The sequence below is a fragment of the Pempheris klunzingeri genome, chromosome 15 (assembly GCF_042242105.1).
Source record: "Pempheris klunzingeri isolate RE-2024b chromosome 15, fPemKlu1.hap1, whole genome shotgun sequence".
Lineage (NCBI taxonomy): Eukaryota > Metazoa > Chordata > Actinopteri > Acropomatiformes > Pempheridae > Pempheris > Pempheris klunzingeri.
The window spans coordinates 13,306,708-13,326,780 of record NC_092026.1 but is presented as its reverse complement, the minus strand read 5'-3'; the positions used below and the strand labels follow the sequence as shown (position 1 = coordinate 13,326,780).

At 38.2% G+C, this 20,073-nt stretch overlaps 1 protein-coding gene across 1 annotated transcript; it reads left to right on the top strand.

The window, feature by feature from the left end:
• The first annotated feature begins 446 nt into the window (after positions 1-446).
• LOC139213895 (macrophage mannose receptor 1-like) lies at positions 447-18,960 on the top strand. Its single transcript, XM_070844590.1, has 31 exons — positions 447-510; positions 872-1,228; positions 1,487-1,657; positions 1,917-2,072; positions 2,322-2,444; positions 3,230-3,367; positions 3,507-3,686; positions 4,205-4,359; positions 5,968-6,081; positions 7,430-7,545; positions 7,703-7,851; positions 7,950-8,149; positions 9,066-9,166; positions 9,399-9,513; positions 9,615-9,768; positions 9,973-10,011; positions 10,353-10,516; positions 10,630-10,691; positions 11,379-11,479; positions 12,068-12,210; positions 12,507-12,612; positions 13,185-13,353; positions 13,656-13,670; positions 14,464-14,600; positions 15,419-15,651; positions 16,266-16,431; positions 16,630-16,797; positions 16,880-16,996; positions 17,172-17,330; positions 18,373-18,417; positions 18,511-18,960. The coding sequence occupies exons 1-31, from the start codon at positions 447-449 to the stop codon at positions 18,750-18,752; spliced, it is 4,359 nt and encodes a 1,452-aa protein (XP_070700691.1). The 3' UTR covers positions 18,753-18,960.
• Positions 18,961-20,073: the final 1,113 nt, after the last annotated feature.

Here is a 20,073-nt window from a genome sequence, read left to right as displayed (position 1 = left end):
ACTTTACAAACACTTCCTCAAATTATTATTTGATGCGATGTTATGATTTTTGGGGTGATTCCCTGGATTTGATTTCGCTTTCTGTTATCGACTATTTCATCTGAGCCGCGTTCAGGCAAATACCGACAAGCAACTTTTATCTTATATCTTTATATGATCAGCTTATTGCAAACCAGCCTAGCCAGGTCTCTGTTGAGATTCACCTCCTCCCACCTCAAATGCAAACCCATGTGTCAGCATTTGGATTCAAGGGAAAGAGAAGGGAATGATTAACTTTAATTAAGTAACTGTCCTTTCCTATTCATCTGAAATCCCTGAGAAATACGTCTGAAACATGATGCTGAATCATTGAAAAAAAATCAATAAAAGAAAATGACGTTCTCTCAACTCTTAAATCCTCGTCAAACAGTGAATTGATCACGTCTTCGGCAATAAGACTGTCAATAATGAAGATAACTTGTGCAGCCTTTGTCCTCCTCGTCCAAACATTACAGTGTTTGGCTTTAGATGGTACAGTATTCCAACTCTTAATTTTAAGCTTATTTTTTGGAGTAGGCATGTCATACACATAGCTTGATACACTGACTATGTGAGACCGAGTGTCCAATAGAATGCACAGATTACTGGTAAATATTGAGGTGGTTGTCATTCTAGTTATAAGAATTTTGCTTTATTGCATTTATTTTCATTGTGTGAATTATTGTCACTAATAATGTCTGTGGAACATAAAATCCAAATTAATCATAACTGAAACAACCCCAATAACAAACAGTTAACAGCTAACAGGCAAACAGTGGTTCAGAGGGTTTTCTGATTTCTTTGGCATTCAATCACAAACAGATTACTGATTTCTTGTCACCTTTCTCTACAGATTCACCATTTCAGCTAAACAACAAGGCCACTGGTAATTGCTTGGTTAAATTACATGACTACTGCTTTCAAATACTCTGGACAACTGGTGACCGTCTTCTGATTGAATGGAAAAAAAAGTGCCTAGGAGTCCAGGGGAAAAGTGTGGGAAGTGAAATAAGCCTTTATGACTGTGACGAAACAAGTGAACTCCAAAAGTGGGAATGCAAGAATGAAACACTGCTTGCCCTCAAGGACCAAGAACTTTATGTGGAGCTAAAGGCAGATAACACAGCAGTTCTCTCCAAAACAATAGGAACCAACAACCACTTCACAATTTCAGGGACATCCAGCGGTGCTTGCACAAGAACATACAGAGGTATGGTATAAAAGGAGTTGTTTTGGAAACCTTAAATTAGCTTTTTTGTCAGTTGAGTTTTGTGTGTACCTCTGGAAATCAAGAGTGTGAAAAAATAAAACAGATACATTAAACTGACTCCAACCCAGTATTAGAAGTTAAATGTATTAGAAGTTAAATAACATGTCATATATTCTGATAAAATGTAAATTACTACAGGTACAGATGCTCTTGAAATAATCAACCTTTTCTTTTTCTTCTTCCTTTTTGGCTTTTCAGAACTTTACACCATCGAAGGAAATGCACATGGGAGGCCCTGCATGTTCCCCTTCTTCTACAAAGACCAGTGGATCTCAGACTGCACTTTGACTGACACCTCACACAATCGTAAATGGTGTGCTGTTGAAACTAAATATGATAATCAACTCTGGGGATACTGCCCAACTAATAGTGAGTGTCGCCTATGATAACTGGTTTTATTACACTGAAGTGACAGTTTTGCAGAGTTTTGCAGAGATTTTTTAAGTGTACTCTTATTTACAGTGAAGTGAATAATGTGGGTTTTCAGGATAATAATGCTCCAGTAAACAGAGTGTTACAACTATTTACATTTAAGCCATTAATATTCAATGTAAACAAAGTGATATCAATGTGCAAAATAAATCCATTTTGATATGCATTTTCATATTTTCGTATGCATATTTCACAGCCAGAGAACACTGGATCAAACACATTACAACCGGCGCGCATTACCAGTTCAACACAGAGGCAGCTGTGACTTGGTCCCAGGCTGAAACCAGCTGCAAACAGCAGGGGGCCTCCCTGCTCAGTATCACCGATCCTCACGAGCAGGCTTATGTCACGGGTAAGACGACGCTGGCCCTATGATGGATGTGTAGCTGAATATTTGATAACAACCATCAGTGCTGCTCAGAATTTATCATTTCATCAACATATAAAAGTATAAAAGTATATGAGTCCTGTTAAATCAGGACTTTTTCATTTGTAATAGAGATTTTCAGTAAAAGATGCTTGTTAAACATTCTTAACTACACTATTTTTATTCATTTATTTTTCCTGTTTTTTTTTTTTTTTAATAAACGCACACTCACAGCACAACTACAAACAGCGGGCAGGGGTCACGGGGACAAGATTTGGATTGGGCTGATCCTGGATCCAGAGCATGGCTGGCAGTGGTCTAGTGGGAACCCTTACCGTTATCTGAACTGGGACTCAGGTAGGTTGGTTTTTTTTTCATGTCAGTACTTTGTGTTGCTATTCTTATAAAGCTAAGATCAGTGCATGCATGTTGTTCCTCAACATTATACACATGTTGGCAGTCGATTGTAAAACAGGTATCATTTTGCTCAGCACTTACAAACCGCAGCATGGGCCTCAGCTACACCACAGATATTTACTTGTGACTGTTCAGAAGTTTAAAATCAAGAATTACATTACAGTAACTGAATTTGGAAGGAAGATTCAATTACTCTAGATCTGGGAATCATAGTGATGTCAAAATGATGTGTGAAATCACACAACCGTTATGACACCACCTCCCCTTCCAGTAAAACTTGCTGACAACACAAATACAAAAAGTTAACTATATATCCAATGTACCCACGCAAAGTCATTTTCAACATCATGATGAATCTTCAGATCATCACTGAGGAATAACACGCCTAATGAAGTCGGCCCAGTTAAAAAACAATCATTCTAAATTCTTCCTCATATTCATTTCCATAATCAACTAATTATTTTCCAAAATATCCTTTATGTTTTCATGTTACAACATTATGTGTATATGCATGCACACATATACACACTCTTCTTTTGTGTCTACATTTTCCTTTTCTATGTTCTTTTCTTTATTGTTAGTTCGACTGATGTTTGTATTAACATTCCCATTTAGACTCTCAATAGTGCTGAGTTTATAATGCTGTCATTTTGATAGTCTTGTAATTTATTTAGCTGATGTGAGTCTGTGTCATCATGACAAGCTTAACCATCATCTTGTTTTAGGACATCCACTTCCTGATCCAGGACACAGCTGTGGAATTGCTGCTGGTGATGTACAGTTCTCCTGGCAAAGCTCCACATGCACGAAGAAACTGGGCTACATCTGCTACAGTAAAGGAATCGTGGCTCGTCCTACTGAACGTAAAGAAAAATATCTATTTTATTCCACTAGATTTTAGCAAAACTGTACACAGGTTACTGTATAACTATTTTGTCTTTGGCTAATTGTATGATATCAGTGACTCAGAACTTACATTTTCCTTGTTCGTTTCATGATCAGCTGTTGAGACAGGATTTTGCTCAGCACCTTGGATTCCCTACAATGGCCACTGCTTCCACCTCAGACGTACTCAGAAAACCTGGACCGATGCTCAGAGGGAGTGCCGCAAAGAAGAAGGGGACCTAGTGAGCATCCGCAATGTGGAGGACCAAAGCTTTGTCATCTCTCAACTTGGCTATGGTACATGGGGACAATAAAAGTGTTTCAAGTGTAGCTTGAAGGAAGAAACAAACATTGGTGAGCCTGCAGGCCTCTCCTCTGGCGCCACCCTTAAGCAAAGCTTTGCATAACCTCCCCCTCTAGTGGTATGGATCCTTGTTTTCATTTATTTGACAGTTTTGTCTCCTGGTATGTAATGAAGATCACAGTTTCTGCAATCTATAACTGCCAGTGTGGCTATTGGTACTCCTGTTCTTTTTTAAATGTGAAAAGCAGGGTTTTCTTCAGGAAAAAGGGAAGTTCTTTCCTCTGTACAGCCTCAGTAACACCAGGAAGAATTACAACATGTCAGTGTTGTAGTACACAGATCTCTGGCCCAGTGAACCTCCACCTCGCTTTGCAACAATGGCCAAAACCATCTACAAGTGACACACAAAATAGTGGAAAAGCAAAACAAGTTGAGCAGAGCTCCACAACACAATAAAAATATGTGATGGAAAATTGAGGGGAAAAATCGTTTTTTCTGTCCTTGTCTGCAGTGTCCACGGATGAGCTTTGGATTGGACTGAATGACAAAAAGACAGAGGGGCTGTTTGACTTGAGTGACCATTCTACTGTCAGCTTCACAAGCTGGGAGTTTGGGAAACCCGCCGTCTCCACTGACCAGGAAGACTGTGTTCTCATCAGGGGAGAGGTAAGGAGCATGGTGACACACACACACACACACACACACACACACACACACACACACACACTTTAATTCACTGTACATACACTTTTTACAGAGAAACTCCTGTCCACACACTTGAGTACGTTTGCTCTGGGGCGGTAACCTAATTCATGGTTTGAGCAAGGCCCTGCAGTTCCAATCAAGCGAAATCTTGATGCTACAGCATGATATTTCAGTCACAAGTGTGCTTCCAACTATGTGGCAACAATTGAGGCAGGCCCTTTCCTGTTTCAACACGATAACGCCCCTGTGTACAAGGCAAGGTCGAACAAGACTAAGTGGAAACCTTGCACATAGTCAGTGTGCTAAACTGTGGCCAAATTATTACATGAATAGTCATTTCTTAAAGTTTACTGAAGTAGCCCCTCACATAACACAGTTAAAAGGTCCAATATGCGACATTCAGAACATTAATATAGCAGAAAACAGTTTTTTGCTATGTAAAGATGTACAAGTGTAATGGCAACCGGGGCAGAGAATGAAGTCACACTCCCTCTGTGTGTGTTGTAATCTGAGCTTCTCTGTTCTTTGTTTTGGTACCCATTCCGGCTGTGCGTGCACGTTAGTCCATGTGAGTCTGTCAGTTATTCAGTACGCTAGCCCACTATCACAGTACACACCAAATGGCTATTTTGCATGGTTTTATGATCGTGGCATTTAACAGAGTTGTTGGGGTGGGGGGGATTTGGTCAAATGATTTACTTACAAAGTGAATGCATGAGAATAACACAACAGATTTTTCTGTTTTTTACTACAGCAAGTCTATTGGAAAATGCATGACATAATTGGTGTGTAACCATATATACATACATAGTGGGATGAGGCCATGGCATTATCTTGGTATTGTGGAAGAGCTGACAGTCAGTTTGTCCATCAGGCTGCACGCTTGTCATTTGTGTCTGCTGTTTTTCAAGGTGGGATACGATTTACTTCGATTGCTGCTTGCTTACGATTTACGATGATTTACTTCACTAGTCCTTTTACTTCCTTCTCTTTGCTTTTGATTAGTTCTTTCTGTTCTGTTTCTTCCAATATGGAGTACTCAATGAAAGGTTATGTGGTTTACAGTGTCCAGAGGAAGTTTAAGGTGAATTTGCATAAACTCTAACTCTTAATGTCTCACTGATTCACTAATCAAGTCGGGGACAGACTTTTAGTTTAGGGGGCTGGCCTTGCTTTGCTGCGGTCAAGCCAAAAATATCATTTGTCAAAAATGTTGTTTTTCTCAAAGCCGTGACCTCAGCCCCACTGAACTGGAGCTCCAAAAGTGGTCATCCACTTATCATCCTATATCAATAGTGTACCATACTAAAAGACTGATGGCTTTTAAAATCCATGATTTAGGAATGAGATGGTTAACAATCACAAATGAGGGTATTGTCTGGGTGCCTACATATTTGTTGAATTCAGTTTATATTTTGTGTCTTGTATACGTATTTATACATCATAATAAATGTGTACATATTTAAGAAAACAGGCTTTTTGTTTGACAACATACATTGTAGTTTGCCTACCTGTAAGTACATCCAATCTTTGCATAGATAAAGACTTTACTGTGCTTCTTTCCTGCAGAATGGGAACTGGGCTGACCGTGTGTGTGACGAAAAACATGGCTTCATTTGTATGAAGACGAGTGCTTCTGAACCCTCTGGGCATGAGTTGGAGCAGAACGTAGGCTGCAAAACTGTGAGTTAAGAAAATACTGTCTGTCTCTGGTTTGTAAAGGTTTATCCCCCCAAGTTAAACACTGAAGTGTTTTCATACATGGCACAACAGTAGTACACAGAAAGTCCAAATCCAAGTCCAAATGTTTGATTACATTCTTGGTCTTGTTTCTTTTACACCATTTTGAGAATGTATAACTGGATATTAATCTAAAAGCAACAACTGATCAAATTTAGTGGCAGCCCCAAACCGAAACCTCTCCACCCCATAACTTGGATCTGGCCTGTAATTTAAAAATGGACATTGTTTCAACAAGGAAACAGGCAAGATAGATCCCAAAAGATCAGGAGATCTTAGAGAGTATATAGTATGTCTTACATGTATAATACTGACTAATGAATTGTGGTAAAATGCTATTTTGATATTTGAATCACTGAATTGATACACAGGAAGTTTATGCCATTCGAACCTTAAGGCTCATAAATACACAGTGGGTAAGAAGCTTTTGCTCCAAAGAGAATTGGTGCTGTAGACCAGGGGCGCCCAATACGCCTTCGCGATGGACTGGTCGATCGCGAAGGCAGTGCCGGTAGATCGCGTGACATTAAAAAAAAATAGATATTAGTCCATCATCTGTCATCCCTAATAAGGACTAAGCGGTTTAGAAAATGAATGAAGGAACATATGTAATGAATCGTGTTTGCGACTTGATTGGCGTACAGGGCGGCCAGTCTGAGAGCTCTTCTCTGCTAAGGGTCCCGGGCAGGGACATGCGCGGTCAAACGTGCTAGCTACTGCAAAACTCCAGCTTTAACCTTACAAATTATATTTACTAAAGAAGGGATATTCTGGGATGGGGAATAGGATAGGAAGGGATATTTGACTCCATTCAGTGCAAGTTATCAGAGGAAGGTAGTGACCATAAATGTACTGAATGTTCCAATTACTCTTATCACTTATGTGCAATATTATAATATATTATAATATATTGTGTGCATCACTGTTTGTCACATATGTGCATTACTGCTGTTCATTTTTATGTGTAATACCAAGGGTTACATTAGTTGCAGTTATGCAACATATATTGTATATATAAAGTATACTACATCAATAAATATATGTTTAGCATTTTTAATGTAGGTAGATCATTTTGACCTGGTCAAAGTAGCTCGCAAGTGTGGGCACCCCTGCTGTAGACTGAAAGCCAGTTAGCAGGTTGTGAATTACTCAGTCAATGAAATTAATAAGCAACCCATTCAAATCCGTGCAGATATATTATGGCCATTTTGTTTGGATTCCTTGTGCTCTGAAAATTTGCCACAAATTAGAACAAAAACCCAATGATATTTTCCCACCTTTGTTTTCCTAGGGTTGGAAAAAACATGGCTCATACTGCTACTTAGTAGGGACCAAGACAAAGACGTTTGATGAAGCCAAAGATGACTGCAAGAGCTCAGGCTCCTACTTAGCTGATGTTTCAAATGGGTAAGAACAATTATTTTGAACATGCTGAAAACATGCATGCTAGTTTTAAGAAGTTCAGATGTTATGGGATTTATTAGGCACTTGCAAACAAAAGAAAAATTTATGATTTTAACTGTACACTATTCACTGATAAAAGAAATCGTGTAAATACTTCCAGGGTGGATAACGCCTACCTTGTCAGCTTAGTGGGGTTGAGACCAGAGAAACACTTCTGGCTGGGCCTCTCAAACCAGAAAAACATAGATGTATTTGTGTGGACCAACACAGACACAGTGAGATTTACTCACTGGAACGCTGAAATGCCAGGTATGAAATTCAAAAATAAAGTGAATGTCTCTCTATAAGATGTGTCCAAAAGTGACTTCACAATTGACAATTCACAAATTCTCCCTCGAATATGCAAGGTCACCAACAGGGCTGCATTGCCATGACAACTGGGATTTTTGCTGGCCTCTGGGATGTGCTGCCCTGCACCAATAAGGAGAAATACATCTGCAAACACCTGGCAGAGGGGGCTGTTTTAACCCCTGTCCCGCCAACTCTTCCCTCTCCTAAGTGTGTGGATGGCTGGACTCGGGGGGTATCAAGAAACCAGTGCTACAAGGTGAGATCAAACACAGCTTAACACGAATGAAACACATACACCTGCATTTCTGATATATCAGAATCAGGTTTACACATACAAGGTGTTTTGGTGCCAAACAATAAGTCTTAAATAGAATAAGATAACAATATACGCAAAAGACCTCAGTTCCCAATCGACAAGACTGCCACAGATGTGTTTCACTTGAGCCAGTCCAAACTACAATTACTGCCTCGTTCAAAAATTGCTTAATTTAACTGCATCAAGCATCCTAATTTCCTTCATGAGCTGTGTGTCACAGCCACTGATGCAGCTGTAACTGCTGACCTTGTTGGTGAGCAGGCCAAACCAGTGGGCCAAACCCGAGTTACTGAGGCTTGAACTGCACAGGAGCCATGTTGGCTCCTTAAAACGTCTGCGGCCATCAGGGATGAGCCAACAATCTACCAATGCTGTCAGCCAGTGGATCAATCCCCTCCTCACTCTAACAGACCTCAGTTTGAAAATACACACGCACACACAAACCTCTCTATAGCTGAAGCAATTAGCTGGTTAACTTAATATCTGATTGACAGAAAATTAATCAACGGAATAGTTGTGTAAGCTGGTTTTTTAAGAACAAATAATTTTCACTGGTTCCAGCTTCTCAAATGTGGGTTTTTGTGGACTTTCTCCTTCTATGACAGTTAGCGAAATACCTTAGGTGTTATTGTTTGGTTGTTTCGACAGTTGGTCAATACAGCCTTTGGGAAAATGTCATGGATATTTTTCACCGTTTACCAAAAGAATTACAGTTACGGCCTTAAACCTGTTCCATGTCAAGCCCTTTTCTTTCACACACTGAGGTAGATACATTTAAATGTTTCTTTGAATGATATCAGGGTAAAATGCAACGACCAAACCTTTAATGACAGTTACTTTTTGCCTTGTGCTTAAGTTGTTTAAAGAGCCATCTTTCAACAAAAAGACCTGGTATGAAGCCAGAGATTACTGCAGGGCCATTGGAGGAGACCTGCTCAGCATCCACAGCGTGACTGAGCAACAAGTGCTACATGGGTATAGTATGACCGTATGAATTAGGGCTGCACTTAAACAAATCTTCTCAGTCTGAATCATACATTGGCTACATCAAAGGCGGCCATTCCCATCCTTTATAGATGCTGTGAATTTGTCCTGTTTGTCAAAATTAATATTAAGTGACAAAAATTATGATTTGGCAGAAAATCTTGTTTATAGTATAGGGCAAATTGCTGCAAAATATTTTACACAGGTTCCATAATCAAATCATTAACGTACATTTGAACCATTCTAGATATCAAACAGCCTGGATTGGATTTAGTGCCCCAGACCCAGTCACTGGTTATGTATGGAGCGATAAATCTCCAGTAAGTTAACAGTTTTCTCTTTCTACGGTGGTTGAGTAAATTAATTTTAGTCTATGAAAATGAATCCATTTGTCATTGCACACATTTGCTTTTGTTTACAGGTAAACTTCCAACACTGGGAGGATGGAGAGCCAAACAATAAAAACAATGTGGAATCTTGTGTTGAATTCAAACTATATAAGCAGAACTGGGGTGGATCTTGGAACGACGTGCACTGTGAGAAGTACAATTCATGGCTTTGTCAGATCCGTGCAGGTAAAGTATGGTAATTTGGCCGCATTGGTTTCAAAGAAAAGTGTGTGATTCTTTCATAGTATTTGTTGGAAGTGAGCGAGGTTACTTTTTCCAGGAATGTTTCCTTCACAAGTGTAGGTGTATACAACTTCATCCCGAGGTGCCCAATACCACCTTAATACTTTATATTCTAAATATATTCATCTTTTATCTATGTCCTTAAAGGAGTGACTCCAAAGCCACCTCCAGACCCCATCACTCCCGGTAAGTGGACAATTATGTATGTGACCACAAAAAAAATTAGCTATTGACATTATCAATAGCTATCCCACCTTGAAAAACAGCAGAAAGAAATGACAAGTGTCCAGCCTGATGGACAAACTGAAAGTCAGCTCTTCCACACTGAAAAAAGATTTTTTTCATCAGCGATCAGCAATGTGTCTTTCAGACAACTTCTCAATTATGGTGGATAACCCAATTTTACAGTTCCCATGGAAGCTAGAGAAATTCTCAGTCAGACACCATACAGAAACCAACTGAAATTTAAAAAATCAGCAATTACACATATACTGCAGATGTATCACATCTTTCTGACATGTTTGCAGACTACAATGTGACCTCAGACGGGTGGCTTGAATGGAATGGGAATCAGTATTTTATTAAGAGACAGTCAATGGCCATGGAAGAAGCTCGTCACTTCTGCAAAGAGAGGCACAGTGACTTGGTAACTATCAACAGTGAAGCTGAAGCTGTATTTTTATGGAAACAGGTAAGCGGTTAAAAGGCATAATTGAAGAAATTAACAACTTAAGTGCAATAACTATGGCATTTAACTTAGGCACAAACTGAAAAGTACCTACTGGTTTTACCATGTCTCTCCAGATATCCAAAACGCATGACTCCGCCTGGATAGGCCTGACAGTAGACCTTGATGGAACATTTTCGTGAGTATCAATTACAAATGAGAAAAAAATAAATAAAATAAAATCAGACTTCTTGGGGAAAATAAGTATGGCATAGTTATTTTGTAGTGTTTATCTAACACAGGATAGGTCACCAGTTAAGTATGTGTTGATAAAATTTCTATAATCTTAATGTTGAATTCTAAAATAGGTAAGCATGATAAAAAATACCATGGTGCAGATCCAAATTATCAGATTTGTGTGTCCTTCAGAAATACTGTATATTTGGTTAGTTGCTCTACAGGTGCATAATAATTTAGGCCATGCATTCTTTCCATGCCAAATTAGTACACATCACAGTTAAATACATTGGTGTAGCTGTGAAAATTAAACTTGTCAGAAAGAACCAAGATTGAACTGAAAATACGACTGTGCCAAGGACAGATGTGCATTTCATTGACAATCTGATGATAAAGGCCTTCATTCTAGATAGTATAGACCAATGGCAGAGTCACTGACACATTGCTCCATATTTTGTTCTAGCCAATTTGTAATTTGTTTTTAAAATTTGAGCCTGGAAGAACAAATATACAGTTTCAGCCTGTTGACCTGAATCAGTACAGTATGTCAAAATTGTTATATATATTATATATTATTATGTTATATATATTTTCACAATTAGTTGTTTTTCTAACAACATTTTTAGGATCTTGTTTGTGTTACATTAAGGTGGATGGATGGTTCTCCAGTGCTGTTTCAAAAGTGGGCTGAAGGTCAGCCTGATTTCAAGAATTATGATGAGAACTGTGCTTTCATGGAGTCCTCTACAGGTGAATGAATTGAAATACGACTTCACTGGCATACATGCAAATTAAACAAAGCATTAAAGTTGTATTAAAGTTGAGCAGCCAAACAACCTCACTTTGGTTTAAGAAAGTAAAGATTGATTGCCACCCCGATCTGATTTCATGTTGCATATGCAGTAGTTTTGCACTCAACAGTAGGGCACAGAAAAGTTGGTTACATTACTGAGGAAATTGGATGCGTCCAGCTTGTTCTTGAGCTCTTCTCAGTGACACATTTGTTGCATTTCTTGTGGCCGCTTCACAATAAAAGCTACGGTCTGTTTAACAAAATGAATGCTTTTAATGTGGAGCAGTGGCAATAAACCCCTCATGCTTAAGTAGGCAATCTGAATGAAGTGCAGGAATGGCAGCCACCGACACTACCGATAAAAACTGCAACATACAGTGGTGAGGTAATTACTCAATTTGAATACACCGAGATGTAAATAACATCAAAAATTGAGTTCGACTTTGCGAAAAGGTTATGGATTATAATTTAAACTTTAAGGCTAAGTAGAAAAATAAAATTGTGTTTTATAACTATTGATTTTCATGTCTTGGATCACTTTACAGGTTTCTGGCATGATAATAATTGTGGGCGTGAGCGTCAATCTATTTGTAAACGCAGTGGTTCACCATCTGCCAACGCCACTGTGGCACCCACAGAGGCCCTTAAAGGTGGCTGCCTACCCCACTGGAAGAAATTCAACTCCAAGGTTTGAGTTATTTTTAAAAAAACAAAATGTTGTGTTGAAGGGATGGGAATGAAACTGAGGGGAGAATTAAATCGTAAGTGCTTGTAATGGCATGGGCCTTTGATTTGACAACTTAAAACACTGATCTTTTAGCCTTCACATTTTTTTCCATGTTCTTTTCACATTAAGCTCTTTTGTCATATGACACTGTGGGATTTTGTGGGAAATGTGGGATCTATATACAAAGACAATATTTCAACGGCTGTATTTGGTATGTGTTCAGGAGTTGTAATCAAATTATCATTCCTCACCTGTAGTGTTATAGCATCATTAATGACCAGAAATATACATGGTATGGAGCAAGGAAACAATGCCAAGCTATGGGTGGAAACCTGGTCTCTATTCCCTCAAGACATGTGGAAGGTTTGTTTTTTGTTTTTTTGGTGAAATATCCACCAGTCTTCCAAGCTTCTCTCTTATTCATGGTTGTGTGGTTAGATCGACTGATGACAGAGCATCCAAGAAGCAGTTAACAAGGATACACTTAATCTGGTGCTCCTGATGGGTTGTCTGTAGAAACAGTTTGGAAAGGGAAAGGCATGTTCAAAAAAATACTTGGCAAGTGATTAGCTGAACCATTTATCAACATCCAACACAGGCTAAGGCCAATCAGTCAGATCAATAAACCATATATCGTAGTTAAAACTCTTGCTGAGGCCAGACAAATTTCAATGTATGAACACTCTCCAGGTCAGATATAATTGATTGTGCTTTAGCACACCTGAACTGTGCCTGTAGCTTAATGCTGATTAGTCAGCATTAAACCACCATGGTTTGGCCACAAACATGTTACTGGGAGCCTGCCAAGATGGATTTGCATATGATGGTAACTGCAAGGTTAGGATACTCTGGTAGCCAAACCTACAATGGATACGGACAGAGCACATGATCTTTAAATCTGATCTTTAGATCATTGTTATCTGTTAAATTTTCAGTGTTTTTGATGACGCAAATGGCCGACGCACCTATTACAGACCTTTGGATTGGTCTTCGCAGTTTAGAATTTGATCAGCTTTATTGGACTGATGGGCAACCAAGACAATATGTTAACTTGGGTTTTCAAGTAAGTGGACAAAATCTGCATTGTGTTTTACAATGTAATGAGTGGGTTGTGTTAATGTGTGTGTGTATAAAAATGTGACTTTTTTTTCTGTTTTTCCATTTTAGAACACATTCTTTAATCCAAGTTATATCCTCCAAAGGAATGATCTGGTAACATTCAAAATTAACTTCACTTGAGGCCTAAATGTGTATGAGAGTGTAGTATGCATCAAGTAGAAAATATTTATGTTTACTATTAGAGTAAGAAGACAAAGTCAAATGTATTTCTATCTACTACAGTTTTTCGTGTATTTATAAAAGCTTTGAATATCTGGGTTTACATTACAGTTAATGTTTCTGAGAAGACATCACTACAGATTGTATTACCAACCAAAGGTAAGAAGTTCTTATGGCCTAATTTTAAAGTGAGATACCACTTTTTTGTCATGACTTTGAGACAAATTACAGTATATCAATGACATTTTTTTATTTCACTGTAACAACTGAAAACCTTGCCAACTAATAAATATTTACATAAATAAATGGAAAATATGAAATTACAGGACGTGATTGAGGCTTTACACTGTTGTCAATGCAATGGGGGATGATAACACAAACTCTGTATAGATTTTACATCATTGTACATATAAATATATACATATAGAATATTATATTATTATAATGAATATCATATTACATTACTGTATGACATTATCTATCCATCTCCATTAATTTATCTGTCTATTCATTTATCTGTCGTGTGAGGATGGAGGGTTAAGCGTCTCATCTGGGTGCACACTATTTAAAGTGTTCCAACTACTAATACCAGTATTACTACTGCAACCACCACCAGAGTGAAATGGTCCACTGTTGAGCGCCAGTGTGTGGAGAGGGGCACAGATCTGACATCATGCCCTCATGTCATTTAACTCATGTTAATTAACACTACACTGCTGCTTTACATTGCTTGCACTTTGTTTGTAAATGCAGCATAAGTATTTTTTTAACTGTTTAACTCATGGTATTAATTGGCCAAAATTCTTATTGTCTTATTGTGACAGTTAAACTGTTAATTATTAACATCCAAAGTGTTGTTATCAGAAGTATGCTGTATTCTTAAACAGAAAATGTATTATTATGCCTCTGCAAGTTGGATCCTGAAAGTTTCATCAGTTTTCATCAGTATTATCTCTCTGGGCCTTTCCAGAAAAGATGTGTTGTGATCAACACCAATCCTTCATTTGTTATTGGGAAATGGATACCAAAGTCCTGCAATGACACCAATGGATTTGTCTGTCATCGAAATGTTGGTGAGTCCATCTTCTGACCTTTCTCTCCGATACATTCTCTGTGGTATAAAAATAATCTTACAAAAGCAGACAAGGATAGTTTTTTCTTTCACATTTCTTTTGTATTCCTTAATTGATTTTAAAAGGAAAAAAGATATCGAAAGATAATGTGAAAACAATGTGAAAATGTGAATGAGGTCACTTCTAGTAATGAACATACAGAATACAGATACAGAAGTACCTCTCGAGACTGCAGCTCCCCTCTGCTTTACAGAGTTTTAGAGTGAGTTTCAGCACATTGTTGAACTGTGTTTAAATGAGCAAGTGATTTCTAACAAATTTACCATATCAATTTAAAAGGTGATGACAGTATTGAGTTCACATCTTATTTTTTCGCTGGCCCCACTTGGCCAAAAATATCAGTTATTGCAGGTTTAAGGTAGTGATTAATTTGGTGGCATATCAAGGATGTTGAAAATCCCTTTTCAATCCCTTATGCTGACTCAGCTTACTCTAAGAGATGAGCTACAGCATTTTCTACAGGAACATACTTTTCTGAGTATTCAATAAGCCAGAATAATCATACTAAAGCAACTGATCTGTGCTGTCAGTATCATAATCAATGTTACCCAATGATTAAAACGGTGATTCAGTCAGCTTTTCAACAAAAACCTTTAAGACGCAAATTTTTCTTTACTTTACTTAGGTGAGTGAGCAATTTTATTCATCTCGAGAAATTGGAAATGAATAGTAACTCAGTGCATCTACACAATAGAGCTCTTGACCTAAAGCTGAACAGAACTTAATCTCTTTCCAATTTAATTTCTCACCCTGAATAGACCCTTCTGTCCCGGACTCCCCTGAATCGACAACTCCTGTCGATTATGTCAAAATACTTAATAACTCCATCAAGGTTATTACTCAACAAATGAACTGGGATGCAGCCAGGAAGCACTGTGAAGATGATGGCGCCACACTTGCTAGCCTGCGAAATGAGTGGACACATTTCTACGTTGAGCTGCTGGCACTGAATCTCAAAGTTCCTCTGTGGATTGGACTGAACAAAGCGCAGGTACAGTGCTGAATGCTTCTAAAATAGCACATAGCAAAATAACACAATCAATGCCTGTTTGTATCAACTATAAAAATGTTAAAAAATAAATAAAAATCAACTATATATATGTGTGCGTGTGTGTATGCGTGTGTGTGTATGTTGCGCAGGATATTGCCAGTGTCACACAGTAATAACAAATAATAAAGTTGTTTGTTAATTGAAAATGCAATTGTGCATGACTAGTAGCATAAACTCCTCATTGAGCAGCATTGATATGCTAATACTGTTAGATAATAAACGGCTACTATTACAGGAGAAAACATCTAATACAAACTTTTTAGCTACATTGGGTTGAAGCTTATTGCAAGACAGAGGAACACAGTCTACAGTCTACAACTTATGTCATCATGATAACAGGCTAACAATGGTGAAGTTTCATGGCAATCTATCCGATTGTGGTTGCAATGTTTCAGTCTGGATCACAGGTGTGGGCTTCCATTCAGATTTCCATTCACAAAGCCATGCTGCTAACAAGCCTAAAAATGTTCATCATTCAGTGCTGGAAAAAACACAAGATATCTTTTTTATCGTTTTTTTGCTGAATGATAACGCTGACCAATCTTTGCTTTCAGACTAATAATTATTTCAGATATATTGATGGCTGGCACATGACATTTAGTCACTGGAGTGAAAAGGAACCGAGCAGGGACAGACCTTGTGTCTACGTGGATGTGGATGGAAAATGGAAGACAGCTGACTGCAACCAGACCATGAACAGTGTTTGTATGAAGTCTACAGGTAAGTCCAATAATAGACCAATGTTCATTCAAATAACTGAATATGTTATTTTAAAGTTACACTTGAATCACTGTTGAGAAATGTAAATTATACTGATTTTACACTTTGTTTTTAGATGCGACATGGTTTTCTTTAATAAAACATTGTAAAATATTGCAAGTGCCTATTTCAGATCTAATTAGTTGTTCACATTCACAGACGTGCCACCGACAGAGTTGAGTGATTTTCCAGGAGTTTGCCCTGAGAACCCGGATACATCGAACAGAGGCCTGAATTTTTTCTGGCTACCATTTAAGGGTTACTGTTACATATTTTTCACAGAAGAAAAAGCGTGGGCAGATGCATCTGCTAGCTGTGTAAGACATGGTAAGTTCTTTGGATGGTCTAAGATGTTTTTCTGGCACTAAATACTTGTAGCTTTCAGTAAGGACTTTTTTGTTTTATAAAGGTGGAACTCTTGCAAGCATTGAAGATCCCTCTGAGCAAGAATTCATTGAACGAAATGCCAAAATATTTCAAGATAGCCAAACCTCTTTCTGGATCGGCCTGTTTAAAACTCACAGAGGTACAGTAACACTGTCTGTTTCTTTTCATGAGAAGAAACATTCATACAGACGGAGGAAGTTCTAGCACAAGTTGCAATATCTTGTCTTCAGTAGTGTAAAAGAAGAGGATTAGTACACTACTTGGTCTAAAAAGAGACTGAATGAGAAATAAAACATCTGTTTGTCTATCTCCAGGGGAGTGGTTGTGGCTGGACAGAACAGTTATGGACTACACTAACTGGGCTGATAGTCAACCTGTAGATCACAGCCATGGAGAGATTAGTACTTCGGATGGGACATGGAGGACAGGCAATCAGCATTACAGTAGATCGTATATCTGCAAAACCCCCAAAGGTAAAATAATTCTTCTCAGTTGAATGGCAATTGTGTTTTTTATAATACCTGGACCTGACTACACAATATTCTTGTCTTTGATGACTGTGTTAGATTAGAGTCATAAAGTGTCTTGGCTGAGACATCTGACACATCAGACTACATGCTGGAGGCTGACTAATCATAGCCTTGTCTTTCAAGTCTTGTATGAAGCATGAAAGTGATCTGTATGGTACTAATGACTGACTTCACTGACACACAGAAAACAAATCATATAAATATCATATATATATATATATATATATATACACACACACACACACAGTGGGGCAAAAAAGTATTTAGTCAGCCACCAATTGTGCAAATTCTCCCACTTAAAAAGATGAGAGAGGCCTGTAATTTTCATCATAGGTACACTTCAACTATGAGAGACAGAATGGGGGGAAAGAATCCAGGAAATCACATTGTATATATACACACATTTATACAAACACACACAGCAATAGGTTTTAGTATTTTATTTGCAACAAGCTACTACACTGTACAAGGACAAATATTCAGACCACAACTGAACTTTTGAAGAAAATGACATGCCTTATTTTTTTAGAATTGTTGATTTTATCACATTGACAATGGTAATACAAAATCCATGTTGTAGCACAACTTCACACCAGTGAGGAGTATGCCAGTGTGCTGCCCACCTCTACTTCTGTCCTTTAAGTGACAGTCAGTGTTAGACGTTCAGTGTAATAAAACATCATTGACCTTTTACTGCGCCATGTTCAAAGTTCTGCACTTAAAACTGCTTGATGCTGTGGAAGTTGTTAATTAGGTGAGAAAGACAAATTCTGACGTGACTGCCTGGGCGTCATGAAGATTCCCAGATTCTGCGTCGGTTGTCTTCCACAAAGAGAGACTACATTGTAAAAAAACAACCCAAAAAACAAAACAATTGCCACACCCAGTGCTCATTCTTGCTCTTATCTGTCAGGTTGGGCCATTATCAGGCTAATCTTGTCAGATTTTGGTGAACTATTTTCACGTTTCTCTTCTTTCTCTCTAGTATTATTACCAACGCCACCACCACCACCACCACCACCACCTGCTGGTAAATAACACCTCTTTATCTTCTTTATTTTCACTCAGAATTGTAATTCAATTTCTCTGGCTGATCATCATCTACTTTTTCCATTCTGTGCAGTAACTCATCTTTTCCCTGGCTACATCGCTTTGATGGCTGTGCTGGTCATTACTGGGATTTCCATTTTGGCAGTCACTGCCTTCTTTCTCATCAAGAAGTCTGCTCATCTCTTACCCATCCCTGACAATTTAAGGACCTTTGAAAACCCACTCTTCTTCAGCAATGGGCAGTCCAAGCCTGACACCAGCAAACTGATAGAGAATACAGAGCCAGAGAATCCTGAGCCTCTTACAACGATGTGATTAAGACAGGGGAATCTGCTGGGACAGATCGAGAATTGACAATAAGTGGCTAAAATGGCCAAAACAATTGAGACTGTAAGATGTCTTAGTTGAATGATATCATATTGAATCATAGTTTTTGTAATGACTAAGATGAGACTGATTGACTGGATGCACTGTAAATAACTCTACGCACCTCATTTTATATTTAATTCTAACTGGTAGGATAATGCTGTGTATTTAAATATTTGGTACAGGCTGACTGCTGTGTAAATCAAAGAGTTGTAATGTCTAATTAAAATTAAATAAAGAAATAAATACAACGGACTGCATTTCATCCTTTAGAGTTGCATGATGCTTGGCTAATTCTGGTGATCTCTTAAGATGTGCATTGCTCATAAAACAATGTTAAAACAAAATAGATGACAGTTTTAGTAAGTGATATTTTCTATTCAGTATTTTTAAACTTTGAGGGGTTTGGAGGACCTCTGTTTTTGAGATAATTTATGACCCAAAGCTAATCTTAGATCATGGTTAATACTGCATTTAAAGCGAGATACTAAATCATTCCGTTTGGACAGAAGAGGCAACACACTGGCAACAATCTAACAATGATTAACCAAAGATTACCAAATGCTCAATTTCAACTGGATATTGCACAACTGCTCTGTCTATTAAGCAATTTGTACCAGCACATCTCACCTGTTTACTCTTTGACTTCTTACTCATCACCAGTGTTGTTACAGCTCACTTCTCAGATTCACAGAAGCCACTTCCTCTTTGAACATGACATTCTTTTTCATTCAACAAGTCACACATGAATTTTGTTTTCATGAATTTGCTCCAAACAACCAAATCACATTATCTGTAACTGGGTCCTAATGAACTCTAATGATATAGTAAATGCAACGTGTAAACCATTTCCAGCACAAAAAAAAAATCACTGGGAAGTCATATGTGTGTACTAAGTTAGTATTTCAACATCAAATCACTTCTTTAATCAAACACTTTTTCTCTCGCTTCCGGTCACACATGCAAGCCTACTTCCTCTGCTGCTTCTGCAAGCCGAGGGTTAAGGGTGTGAGGTGTTGAGGGCAGATTTGCAGCGTTTACTCTTTAGCGGACAGTGATTCATCAACCGTAATTTTGCGTCTTCAGCCCATCTTATGTCTTTTATGGCCTTAAAGTGAACTCTATACAAGCCAGAGTTGTTAACCATTTCATCTCCACTTGTCACTGTAGGTTTTCAGAAGTACCATCCAATGAAACGCCCAACTGTCTACTTTTTGACTACTAGAGATTATGTTTATACACTACTTAACAGTTTGTCAAATAGGTAGTG

Coding starts and splice junctions, on each gene's coding strand:
- LOC139213895 (XM_070844590.1), top strand. CDS start 447: ATGAAGATAACTTGTGCAGCCTTTGTCCTCCTCGTCCAAACATTACAG. Junction 2,073..2,321: donor CGAGCAGGCTTATGTCACGG/GTAAGACGACGC, acceptor GCACACTCACAG/CACAACTACAAACAGCGGGC. Junction 7,546..7,702: donor TTAGCTGATGTTTCAAATGG/GTAAGAACAATT, acceptor AAATACTTCCAG/GGTGGATAACGCCTACCTTG.